The sequence below is a fragment of the Sebastes fasciatus genome, chromosome 1 (genome assembly GCF_043250625.1).
Source record: "Sebastes fasciatus isolate fSebFas1 chromosome 1, fSebFas1.pri, whole genome shotgun sequence".
NCBI lineage: Eukaryota > Metazoa > Chordata > Actinopteri > Perciformes > Sebastidae > Sebastes > Sebastes fasciatus.
In genome coordinates, this window is record NC_133795.1 from 2,604,938 (window position 1) to 2,618,540 (window position 13,603).

At 39.2% G+C, this 13,603-nt stretch overlaps 1 protein-coding gene and 1 long non-coding RNA gene across 8 annotated transcripts in view; one reads left to right on the forward strand and one right to left on the reverse strand.

The window, feature by feature from the left end:
- Positions 1-13,603, forward strand: part of LOC141768369 (uncharacterized) — a 129,104-nt gene that overhangs the window by 15,987 nt on the left and 99,514 nt on the right. The window contains exons 1-6 of one of the 7 annotated variants that reach the window (XM_074636976.1): positions 6,127-6,377; positions 6,799-6,973; positions 9,181-9,226; positions 9,491-9,607; positions 11,815-11,931; positions 13,242-13,339. The exons of 1 other annotated variant lie outside the window; for it this stretch is intronic. In XM_074636976.1, coding sequence (XP_074493077.1) covers positions 6,949-6,973; positions 9,181-9,226; positions 9,491-9,607; positions 11,815-11,931; positions 13,242-13,339 — 403 coding nt within the window. In that variant the 5' untranslated portion in view covers positions 6,127-6,377; positions 6,799-6,948. Of the gene's footprint in view, positions 1-6,126; positions 6,378-6,798; positions 6,974-9,180; positions 9,227-9,490; positions 9,608-11,814; positions 11,932-13,241; positions 13,340-13,603 lie in introns of those variants that run through there. 5 more of the 7 variants (XM_074636823.1, XM_074636744.1, XM_074636909.1 and 2 more) reach the window with 5 other exon arrangements.
- Positions 5,413-13,603, reverse strand: part of LOC141769082 (uncharacterized) — a 29,345-nt gene continuing 21,154 nt past the window's right edge. The window contains exon 2 of the long non-coding RNA XR_012594262.1: positions 5,413-6,130. This is a non-coding gene — a long non-coding RNA (uncharacterized LOC141769082). The remainder of the gene's footprint in view (positions 6,131-13,603) is intronic.

Genomic DNA, 13,603 nt, shown 5'->3' on the forward strand with positions numbered 1-13,603 from the left:
TGGATTACAGCTGACAGCATCACATCATGTATAGAGACAGTGGTCCTCATCCATCAAACTGTCCTACCATCAAATCTGATCAGAAAGTCTTTGTTCTCTCATTGATCAGTTCATCTCTGTCACAGCTCTGAGATCAGTCTGAAGCCTCAAATCACTGGCTCTTATTTCATAGAACCGTGGTTACATTTAGTAACCATGATGTGGTCTGCCCAAAGAGCTATTAAAGGAGGGTAACGGGATGATGGTGTGGAGTTTTAGTGTCTTTATTAACTCGTTCCAGTCACTAGGAGCAGCACACTGGAATGAGTGACGACCAGAGGAGGTGAGGACTTTAGGAACGACCATACTGATGAATATGCTAGAACATAAGTTGCGGTTACTGTTGGAGATATTGAGTAGTGAGCAGAGATATGAAGGTTGGTTTGGCCAATGATAGTTTTATAAATGAACTGTGTGCTGCATCAGTGACTGACAGCTGATGAAGTGAGTCTCTGTAAACACTGATTCATGACTTCTGTTCTCTTCTTCTCTCACCAGATGGAAGCCGTGATCTCTGTCAGAGTGAGTGATCAGAAGAGTGGATGTGTTGAGAGGATCAGCCGTGTCCTGATGATCCACAGAGGTTCACCACCAAGACCTGCATCTTATTTTGTCTTTTTTTTTTTTATTCATTCATTTATTCTGAACCCAACATGCCTCTGCAGAATAGTTCAGTTTATGACAACATAAATGTAGATTAACACATTTATATAGATCTTTCTGCTTTGCTTTGTGTCGCAGCTCCACTCTGTGGAACGATGGAGTTTTGCTGATTATTTCCACATATTTCTAAATAACAGTGGAAGTTAAAGATGAAGTAGGCGAGATTGGAGCATAAAAAAAGTTATTTTTATAAAACGGTCACTATATCGTGACAGTAGTACATGAAACAGGTAAGCTGAAAAAAATCATGTTCCTCTGGTGCTCCTAACGGCATCCACATACTGGAGGAAAACAAGCAGTAAGAGCTGATCTGAGGTCCGTTCTCCAGCTGTCGTCTATTTATTTATTTATTTATGTTGGTGCTATTGATTATAGATTGATGGTATTAGAGTGTTGTTGATTACTGATTGATATTGCTATATTTAAATAAATTGGTTTTACTTTAAATAGCAGTTGTCTGTGATCATTGTGCATTTGTGTTGTAATAACAACTGGTTGTGAGAGTCAGTGCTCGGATTCACCCTTCACTGTTCATCTCATAAATGTATAGTAGTGTTAAAATACTGGCATTTGGAGTGAACAACCCCTTTTTGAGACTATATTAACGTTTTGGTTATTGGTCCCTGATTCCAGGGTGGTGCCCCATTTATTCTTAATGTTTATTGATAATTTTTATTAATAATAATAATTATATTAATATTATTAATTAATTTGCTAATAATCAAACCTGTTCCCTACGCCAAATCCCTACATTTATTTATTTTTTACCTTTATTTATTCATGGGGAGGTTCACTGAGAGCAATGCTCTCTTTTTCAGGAACGCCCTGATCACATTCACACAGTTATACATTCACACCTGGAAGCTGCCCAGTACAACCACAGTCTGATCTGCCGGCCACTGAGCAGATCCACTCCAGCTGCAGTCTATGAGAGCCAGCTGTCACGTTAATGTCTATTTCTCTCCTCAGATGTTTTCAGAATCATCTTGTAGTGCACGGTTTAGATGTAAAATGAGAAAGTTTGTGATGCCATCGCCATTGTGAAATCTGTTGAAGGAACACTGAGTTCCAGTCACATAACCGGACCACAGCCAATAGGAACGCTCTCTCAATGAAATTACCTGTGATTGGTCAAAGTCTCCCGTCACGAGCTAGATGTTCTAAAGTCTGAAAACAGAGCCATGAGGAGGAGCAGAAGTCTAGTTTTCTCTCAGAACACTTGAATTACAATATGCTGAAAGGTTATTGTGGAATCTTTGCCCAATGATGCCAAAAATATATACTGCCTACTGCAGCTTTAATATAGTAACTTGTTCATTTCACAAAGATAAAGTTTGAGTTGATCTTTTTCTTTACTTTGGGTTGCAGCTGCATATCCTGTTTTGGTTGTTTCGTGTAGTTTATCACACACACACACACACACATAGACTGCACGTTGACATCCATGCATCCATCGACAGAGCTACTAACTGGACATCTAACCGTGAGTCACCAGATGAATGAGCGTAACTTTATTTAATATGAGCCTCGTTGTTGACACGTTTCTTGGTGATAGAAATATGGCTTAAAGGAAAGAAAGAAGGAAGCCGTAATAATCAAAGATACATATTTGCTTGTATCAGAATTAGATAAAACCTGAATTCAGTCGAGGCTTCATTTGAGTTTCTCAACTGACTACAAACAGATTACGTCTGGATTTTGGTGTAAAGTCAGCAACTTCATATTTCATATAATGTTTGATGTAAAATAAACAAACAGAACTGATTAACATGCATACTCTAGACTTTATATTCACTAATCATGTACAAACAGGACAATTCCAGTTTTATGTGTGACTCTGTTAGTTTTCACGTTACATGACAGACACATAAAGTCGCCCGTGGAGCTTTTTCCCCTCAGAAATCCGTGTTGAAGCGGTCGTTATCACCACCGTTCAGGTTCTGTTGTTCCTGCTGGAGCTGCTTTCTGCCAGCAGATGTCACCGTTCCCTCTGTTTTACCCCAAAGGAGGTTTATCTGAATGGATGCAGTGAACACTGAACTGATGGTGTTAATGTTTTCTTTCTGACTGACTTGGTTTTGTAAAGGTTAAGTGTCATCATGATGTAGTTAAACTTGATTTAAAATGATGGAAACTGGATTTGAAATTAAACTCGACACACAAGTTGTACAAACGTCCACTTGGACTCAAATATGAGCTGATTAGAGTTTGGTGGTCAAAGGTCAAAGGTCATTGTGACCTCACAAAACACATTTTTGGCCATAAATAAAGAATTCATCTGCTAATTATGACAATTTCACACAGATGTTTATTATGATAAAATGATGAAGTGATGACATTTTGGACAGACATGGATGTAAACTGCAACTTGACTGGTTGGAGGAGGCAGACAACCGTGAGGCGGTAATTCTATTTATTTATTTTTTTGAAGAGAAAACAAGTTTATTTCATCTGTGATTAAGTATTTTGAGTTAACTAATTTTAAAATAAGTTAGCTAACTTTGCGAAATTAACAAAGAAACGTAGCTAACGTTAGTGTTAACTGTCACTTTCATTTTTTAAAAACATGTTTCTGTGGTTTTCTGTCCCCATTTTAAGATGAACTAATATCTGTTACTGCACTGGACAGTGAACTCATCATCGTAGTAAAGATGAGACTGCAGGTATTTTGTCATATTAGTATTCAACAACTGTCTTTGACAGAACCTCTTTAACATCTCACACAATAAATCAAAGTTGACAGTGTTCCTCAGCAGGGAGAGAAAACTGCATGTTCACATGTTCTAATAAGTGCAGGAGTATATTCTAGTATACGTTACAGTCCCAGTAGCTACAGTTTGTGCCTCTCATGTCTGACCTTTAAACTCAAGTCACAGAGCTAAGCAGACTGTTTTCTAATAAAGTCCTTCATCACCTACACTTGGAGCTGTTTTAAAGACTCCACAAAGACTCTACTGAACATCTGTTGCAAAATAAAAACACATTTTAATCACTTTACCAAGTTGTGATTGTATTTCCAAATCCAAGTTGCTGGAAACGGCACGTCCTTGCTCTCTTTTCGTAAAACACAAGCGAAACGTTCACACCTTTTGTATGATATCGGAATAAATATCAATACCAACAAATGTAACTCATATAATAAATGTATATACAATGATATCTATTTTTGTGTTTTTTTATCTGTTCAAAATGTACCTTAAAGGGAAATTTGTCAAGTATTTAATACTCTTATCAACATGGGAGTGGGCAAATATGCTGCTTTATGCAAATTTATGTATATATTTATTATTGTAAATCAATTAACAACACAAAACAATGACAGATATTGATCCAGAAACCCTCACAGGTACTGCATTTAACATAAAACAATATGCTCCAATCATAACATGGCAAACTGCAGCCCAACAGGCAACAACAGCTGTCAGTGTGTCAGTGTGCTGACTTGACTATGAATTGCCCCAAACTGTATGTGATTATCATAAAGTGGGCATGTCTGTAAAGGGGAGACTCGTGGGTACCATTAGAACCCATTTACATTCACATATCTTGAGGTCAGAGGTCAAGGGACCCCTTTGAAAATGGCCATGACAGTTTTTCCTCGACAAAATTTAGCGTAAGTTTGGAGCGTTACTTAACTTCCTTCACGACAAGCTAGTATGACATGGTTGGATTCCCTAGATTTTAAAGTTTCATATGATGCCAGTATCTTCATTATAACTTTAAAACTGACGTGTTATTATCCTGTTAACTTTGACAGCTCTAAAATACATAAATAAATAAATAAAACCCTTACCATTACCTTTTTTATTATCAGTCATATATTGTTTGTTTTTTGTTTTTTTGTCCTTATTGGCAATAGCTTGCCAAATTAATTATATTTTATGGAGGACCACAAGAGTCAAGAAAATAGTGATAAAGCATTTCAATTAATAACTAATTGTACAATAAAAATAGGCGTTAATAAATTTGTTTACAAATTAATTCATTAATCCATGAATAAATGGACTCCACACTGCAGAAGAGTTAGTAGCTCTGAGAATATCTAGTGAATGTACAGGGGACGTTTGTGCAGAAATAACTGCTGCAGCTCCTCCAGACCAACAGAGGTTTCCCGTGTCCTGAGAAGTGACGGAACTCTGCAGAGAGAAACGTTATCAGCGGCACCCGGTCGGAGACGATAACGTTTCTCTTCCTGCGGAGCCCCGTCACCGACCCGCTTTTCCTGCTCAGCCTCCGGTGTCTCCCTCCGGAGAGAGAGACACCGGAGGCTGAGCATGAAAAGCCAGCACTGATTCATGGAGAGACCTTCGTCTGGTCAGCTAACATTACACGGTCCAGACATTTACTGGGTTTTGACCGAGCCTTGTTTTCATATGGTTTGGGGGGGTCCAAGGGTTGCAGAGTTCTGGAAGAAGGTTGCAGAGATGCTATCAAACATATTGTCTAAAACAATTCCTTATTCACCTGAAGTCCTGTTACTTAATGACAGCTCTGACCTGGAACTCTGTGTTAAGCAGAGATGTCTCTGGTTAGCCGGCCTTACAGCTGCAAAGCGACTAATAGCTTGCAGATGGAAAGTTCCACATTCTGTCAATATACAAAGAAGGCTTCTTGACTTCATAGATAGAGCAGGTATGGAACACTGGGCTGCCAACATGAACTTAGCAAAGAGAGAAAATATATCACATTGGAAACAAGCAATCACTATAATTAGTGTACAGAAGTTTTTATTTAAATGTTTTTTTGTTGTTGTTTGTTTTTTCTTCTTCCTGTTTGTTTCTTTTTCTTTTTCTGTAGCTGCTTGCCAATGTTGTATTGATTAATACATGGACATTTGTGATTATATTCTTTTACTCTATTTGTGATCTATTCATTTGTAACCCCACCCTATACAATTATGCTTAAATACCAATACAAAATTGATCACAAAAAAAACAAAACAACAGGTCTATTGTGGGTCTCAGAGGGTTAATTCAGCCTGTTCAAGCCAAGAGAGATTCTTATAGACACATCATGTTAAATGTGAAAACACACATTGGAGCTATAGCCCCATAATTTATTATATCTTCAACTGTGCAATACTGATTTAACAGTGCAATAATTTAGTGCAGTAATTCAATAATCTGGTTTACTCCGGCATTAACACTGCATTCATTTATACAGAACATTTAAACTAATATTCTTATTTTACACTATTCTTGCATTCTTATAAATGCATTTATATTATTTGCATAGATCCTGTTTTTCAGCATTATTATTTGCACTGTTGTTATATATGTTTCTAATTTATATTTTCTCTATTTTTATATATCTATAATCAAGAATATTTCTGATTCTGATATTTATTTCCTTGCAGGAGAGAGGGAAGTTGGTCCCAAAGTGGCTGCTGTATTTCTCCCCTCCACCTTACAGAAGGAGCTTCATTGAGCTGTGAGTTCACTCCACCACAGAGTGGGAGGGTGGAGGGGCGGATTGGAACTGGGCCAAACTCAGCTGACTTTCTGTAAATGGAGAGAGGAGAAGCAGCACTGACGGTGTTATGTAAGAACATGAGAACAGAGGGAGGAAACTATGAAAGTGAAAGTAAAGTTAAGTGCGCAGTTTATTAAACCCAGAATCCATTTTGAGAAAACTAAGCAGAAGGATGAAGACTGAAGACTGAAGACTGAAGCAGGGTGAGTGTTAATCCAACATTTTATTACTTTACTGTCAAAGTGTCTGAGTCAGTTTCCTCCCTGTGGACTGTAGAGGAGAGAAATGTTAGAATGAACTCAACAGTTTGATTCTTCTGTGAACACAAAGTTATGACTGGCTGAATAATCCTCATTAAAGCTGCTGTAACCCAAGAAAACAAGAAAACAAGCAGAGATTAAAGAGAAGTGACCAGGTGGAGTTCTGGGTGGTTTTATTGTACTGTATACTGTGTGTGTGTGTGTGTGTGTGTGTGTGTGTGTGTGTGTGTGTGTGTGTGTGTGTGTGTGTGTGTGTGTGTGTGTGTGTGTGTGTGTGTATGTGTGATAGAGAGAGAGGGTGTGTTACTTACTGGTCTCTCAGTCTATCTTGTGACTCTAACTGGTTTATTTTTCATGTTTACAGTCAGTGTTCCTGTTTGACCTCTCAGAATGACTTCAGATCAGAAGATGAATGATTGTGTGGAGGAAGAGGAGGACGGAGCAGAGTCTCTAGTTTCTGGCTGTCTGGCTGTGAAGAGTGATCAGTCTAAAGATCATCCTCCCGTCTTCAGTAATGAACCTGGACCCTCAGAGTCAAAGTAAGAGACTGTTTTTACTGTAAGCTGACCTGGTGGACGATGATGCATTGAGGATGAAGACTAAATGTTCTGCTAAAAGATTTATATTCCTCAGAATGCAGCTTCATGTTGTACTAATTGAGCAAGAACAAGTGTCATTTCTGGCTACCATCTATGTTTGGATTATGAAAAAGAGTTGCAACTCAGGAAAGTGGCTTAAATTATTTTGATTATGCAACAGACAGAATATTTTTTCTTTCAGATGTTGAGAAGAATCTTAGTCATATAAGTCTGAAAACAAACAGAACAAGTACATTAGTCTTTAATCAAATTGATTTAAACATAAAAATGAGATAACATTTGACCAAAACTCATTTTAATTCAACCTGTTCAATCTGAAAGAGATTCTCATGAACACACTGTGTTAAACAGCTGATTTGTGTGAGTAACACGCCCTCATAGATAAACTCAAAGGTCAAAGGTTTCCTGTTAATGAATAACAGAGCAGAAGGATGAAGACTGTAGACTGAGGCGGGATGAAGACTGTAGACTGAGGCGGGATGAAGACTGTAGACTGAGGCAGGGTGAAGACTGTAGACTGAGGCAGGATGAAGACTGTAGAATGAGGCAGGATGAAGACTGTAGAATGAGGCAGGATGAAGACTGTAGACTGAGGCAGGATGAAGACTGTAGAATGAGGCAGGATGAAGACTGTAGAATGAGGCAGGATGAAGACTGTAGACTGAGGCAGGGTGAAGACTGTAGACTGAGGCAGGATGAAGACTGTAGAATGAGGCAGGATGAAGACTGTAGACTGAGGCAGGATGAAGACTGTAGACTGAGGCAGGATGAAGACTGTAGAATGAGGCAGGATGAAGACTGTAGACTGAGGCAGGATGAAGACTGTAGACTGAGGCAGGATGAAGACTGTAGACTGAGGCAGGATGAAGACTGTAGACTGAGGCAGGATGAAGACTGTAGACTGAGGCAGGATGAAGACTGTAGACTGAGGCAGGATAAAGACTGTAGACTGAGGCAGGATGAAGACTGTAGAATGAGGCAGGATGAAGACTGTAGACTGAGGCAGGATGAAGACTGTAGACTGAGGCAGGATGAAGACTGTAGACTGAGACAGGATGAAGACTGTAGACTGAGGCAGGATGAAGACTGTAGACTGAGGCAGGATGAAGACTGTAGAATGAGGCAGGATGAAGACTGTAGACTGAGACAGGATGAAGACTGTAGACTGAGGCAGGATGAAGACTAGACTGAGGCAGGATGAAGACTGTAGACTGAGGCAGGGTGAAGACTGTAGACTGAGGCAGGGTGGTAGCGGGGCAGCTAAGCTGAAATATTTCTAACATTGTGCATTTTGCGATAGAAGAAACAAATGTGGCACAGATGTAGGTTTATATTTAATGAAAAGATGTAGATATCGGGGCACAGCAATATTGGCACTAAATATTCCAAAATGTTGCAGAATATTTTCATCAGCAGTAGAGTTGACAGAGATATCGCTGGACAAAGGTCTGGGTCAACAGTAACTTCTAATCACAGTTAAAGCGATACTGAACTTTGGTAGAACTTTGGGTTGTATCTCTAACTAGCCGTGATATATGACCAACTAAAGGAGATAATCATCATCGATTGCTCCCGTCAGCGGGTTACACTTTGTTCTGCTTTTTTTCTCTCTCTATTTACTCCCTTGGTAGAGAAACAGGTCGCTAAGGTTGCTTTGACTCATGACCCGTTCTGTTGGGTTAAAACAAACTCAGGTCTGTGTGCCCGGTTAGTACAGTTTGTTTGAGCTGGTGTGAAAGCTCATTCAAACTCTGGTGAAGACCAAACAACCAAACTCTGGTCCACCTTAAAAGGTGCGTCTCGGTCCACTTCCATGTGAACTCTGGGAGCGTTTTGTTTCTGGTGTGAAAGCAAGCGAACCAACCACCAGCAGATATGTGATTTTAGCATGATTTCAAAAGCTAAACTACTAATAAAGCCATCTGCTGATGGTGAAATCTGTTCAGGAAGTGATCTTATTGATCTGTATTAAAACGTTCAATGGAACCACCCTACGTTTACCCTGACAATGCTACATTATTTTTCATACCGTCTGCCTAAATATACCTGTATTCACCCTCTGTCTGAAACGCTCCTTTTATCCATTACGAAAAATTTGCTTCAAATCCCAGCGCTCTTCCCGGGGCTTGGTTTAGCAATATCTAAAGCTGTTCCTCTACACTTCAGTAATGAACCTGCACCCTCAGACACAAAGTAAGAGAGCTGCTATATTCCAATTTCTACACAAATGTTTTTGTGGACTAAAATTTAACCGACTTCATCAAATAAACTCGTCCTCTTAGTATCCATGACAGCTGTCAGTCACCTAGAGAAGATGCAATCTAATCTAAGAAAACAGATACAAGCTTTTAAACCTCCTTATTGACGACAGTAGCAGTAGATTGTGTGTTTAGAGCGACCTTAATGACCTAAAAAGAGATTAATGTGATCTGAATAAAATCATCTTGATGTTTGCAGAGTTCAGTCCAGACCGAGAGCAGAGTCTCCAGTACCCAGCTGTCTGTCTATGAAGAGTGACCGGTCCATGGGTTATCATCCGAACTTCAGTAATGAACCTGGACCCTCAGAGTCAAAGTAAGAGACTGTTTTTACTGTAAGCTGACCTGGTGGACGATGATGCATTGAGGATGAAGACTAAATGTTCTGCTAAAAGATTTATATTCCTCAAAATGCAGCTTCATGTTGTACTAATTGAGCAAGAACAAGTGTCATTTCTGGCTACCATCTATGTTTGGATTATGAAAAAGAGTTGCAACTCAGGAAAGTGGCTTAAATTATTTTGATTATGCAACAGACAGAATATTTTGTCTTTCAGATGTTGAGAAGAATCTTAGTCATATAAGTCTGGAAAAAAAAAAAAAAGTACATTAGTTTATAACCAAATTGATTTAAACATAAAAATGAGATAAGATTTGACCAAAACTCATTTTAATTCAACCTGTTCAATCTGAAAGAGATTCTCATGAACACACCGTGTTAAACAGCTGATTTGTATGAGTAACACGCCCTCATAGATAAACTCAAAGGTCAAAGGTTTCCTGTAAATGAATAACAGAGCAGAAGGATGAAGACTGTAGACTGAGGCAGGATGAAGACTGTAGACTGAGGCAGGATGAAGACTGTAGACTGAGGCAGGATGAAGACTGTAGACTGAGGCAGGGTGAAGACTGTAGACTGAGGCAGGATGAAGACTGTAGACTGAGGCAGGATGAAGACTGTAGACTGAGGCAGGATGAAGACTGTAGACTGAGGCAGGATGAAGACTGTAGACTGAGGCAGGATGAAGACTGTAGACTGAGGCAGGATGAAGACTGTAGACTGAGGCAGGATGAAGACTGTAGACTGAGACAGGATGAAGACTGTAGACTGAGGCAGGATGAAGACTGTAGACTGAGGCAGGATGAAGACTGTAGACTGAGGCAGGATGAAGACTGTAGACTGAGGCAGGATGAAGACTGTAGACTGAGGCAGGATGAAGACTGTAGACTGAGACAGGATGAAGACTGTAGACTGAGGCAGGATGAAGACTGTAGACTGAGGCAGGGTGAAGACTGTAGACTGAGGCAGGGTGGTAGCGGGGCAGCTAAGCTGAAATAGTTCTAACATTGTGCATTTTGCGATAGAAGAAACAAATGTGGCACAGATGTAGGTTTATATTTAATGAAAAGATGTAGATATCGGGGCACAGCAATATTGGCACTAAATATTCCAAAATGTTGCAGAATATTTTCATCAGCAGTAGAGTTGACAGAGATATCGCTGGACAAAGGTCTGGGTCAACAGTAACTTCTAATCACAGTTAAAGCGATACTGAACTTTGGTAGAACTTTGGGTTGTATCTCTAACTAGCCGTGATATATGACCAACTAAAGGAGATAATCATCATCGATTGCTCCCGTCAGCGGGTTACACTTTGTTCTGCTTTTTTTCTCTCTCTATTTACTCCCTTGGTAGAGAAACAGGTCGCTAAGGTTGCTTTGACTCATGACCCGTTCTGTTGGGTTAAAACAAACTCAGGTCTGTGTGCCCGGTTAGTACAGTTTGTTTGGGCCGGTGTGAAAGCTCATTCAAACTCTGGTGAAGACCAAACAACCAAACTCTGGTCCACCTTAAAAGGTGCGTCTCGGTCCACTTCCATGTGAACTCTGGGAGCGTTTTGTTTCTGGTGTGAAAGCAAGCGAACCAACCACCAGCAGATATGTGATTTTAGCATGATTTCAAAAGCTAAACTACTAATAAAGCCATCTGCTGATGGTGAAATCTGTTCAGGAAGTGATCTTATTGATCTGTATTAAAACGTTCAGTGGAACCACCCTACGTTTACCCTGACAATGCTACATTATTTTTCACACCGTCTGCCTGAATATACCTGTATTCACCCTCTGTCTGAAACACTCCTTTTATCCATTACGAAAAATTAGCTTCAAATCCCAGCGCTCTTCCCGGGGGCTTGGTTTAGCAATGTCTAAAGATATTCCTCTACACTTCAGTAATGAACCTGCACCCTCAGACACAAAGTAAGACAGCTGCTATATTCCAATTTCTACACAAATGTTTTTGCGGACTAAAATTTAACCAACTTCATCAAATAAGATCTTGCTCTTAGTATCCGTGACAGCTGTCAGTCACCTAGAGAAGATGTAATCTAATCTAAGAAAACAGATACAAGCTTTTAAACCTCCTTATTGTCGACAGTAGCAGTAGATTGTGTGTTTAGAGCGACCTTAATGACCTAAAAAGAGATTCATGTGATATGAATAAAATCATCTTGGTGTTTGCAGAGTTCAATCCAGACCGAGAGCAGAGTCTCCAGTACCCAGCTGTCTGTCTATGAAGAGTGACCGGTCCATGGGTTATCATCCGAACTTCAGTAATGAACCTGGACCCTCAGAGTCAAAGTAAGAGACTGTTTTTACTGTGCTGACCTGGTGGACGATGATGCATTGAGGATGAAGACTAAATGTTCTGCTAAAAGATTTATATTCCTCAAAAAGCAGCTAATTGAGCAAGAACAAGTGTCATTTCTGGCTACCATCTATGTTTGGATTATGAAAAAGAGTTGCAACTCAGGAAAGTGGCTTAAATTATTTTTATTATGCAACAGACAGAATATTTATTTTTTCTTTCAGATGTTGAGAAGAATCTTAGTCATATAAGTCTGAAAACAAAAACAAAAAAAGCACATTAGTCTTTAATCAAATTGATTTAAACATAAAAATGAGGTAACATTTGACCAAAACTCATTTTAATTCAACCTTTTCAAGACAAAAGAGATTCTCATGAACACACCGTCAAAGATTTCCTGTAAATGAATAACAGACTGAGACTGAGACAGAATATTTTTTCTTTCAGGTGTTGAGAAGAATCTTAGTCATATAAGTCTGAAAAAAACCCCAGAAAAAGCACATTAGTATTGAACTAAACTGATTTATTTACATGATTTAAACATACAAATGAGATAACATTTGAGGCAGGGTGAGTGTTAATCCAACATTTTATTACTTTACTGTCAAACTCTCTGAGTCAGTTTTCTCCCTGTGGACTGTAGAGGAGAGAAATGCGTCGCTGCCACCTTGTGGTTTTCTGGCGTGCCCTCGCAATATGTGTGTCCATGAGCAAGTTGCAGTTTCCCCCCCCCCATCATGTTATATAGCCTCCAGAATGATGTCAATGTTTTAAAAGTGGCTGTTGTTCCCCTTTAATACAAACTCATCACTTTCTGCAGCTACTTCACTGTAAATGTCCTCCATTAAAGAGAGATGATTATGTCCTTTACTGATTCACAGTCACTTTGGGCAGTTTAGTTTGAGTTAGTTAGGTTTAAACTGAGGTTAGAAGTGATCTAAATATTGAGGTAGACCAGCAGTCTAAGACACACATCATGTAACACGGGTGCTCTGGTGTTCCTTGTTAGAATAGAATAATATCAGTGTTTTAATAATGGCCGTTGTTCCCCTTTAATAAACAAACTTGAGGCAGATCACTAAATGTTTAATAAGACAGTCAGATAGGAAAAGCAGCTAATTCTTGTTTATTAAAGCAGGAGATTTAAAATAAAGGAACATTTTCATTACAGACTGAATGCTGAATTCAGTAACAACACTTTAACTCTTCTCTGTGACCATCTGAGCTTCTGTATCGGCCAAGTCTTGATATTCTTCAACAACAATCAACAAATGATTTTAGTAATAAAGTAATGTCTCCACAGAGAGAAGAAGAGGAGTCATGCTTCTGTGGAGGAGCTGATGTCCAGATCTAGAACAAGACCTGGACCTCAGACAGCCAGTCAGACCAGCACTGTACAAAGTAAGCCTGTAGATCGGTCTGCTGATGTCTTCATGTCTGAAAACAGGACTTGTTGTTTTAATTCACTGACTATTGTTGTGACAACCATTTAAGATCTGCTCCACCATACATATCTGCTCTGCATCACTTGTACTTTGTTCTCCTTTGAGAGAAAATCTGAACTGAAAGGACTAAATTTATATTTTTATGTTTTGTTTTTATGATAGCACTCCGTCTTTGCATTAACCAATCAGAATGCTGTTTGTTTTCCATCTGCATAGATGA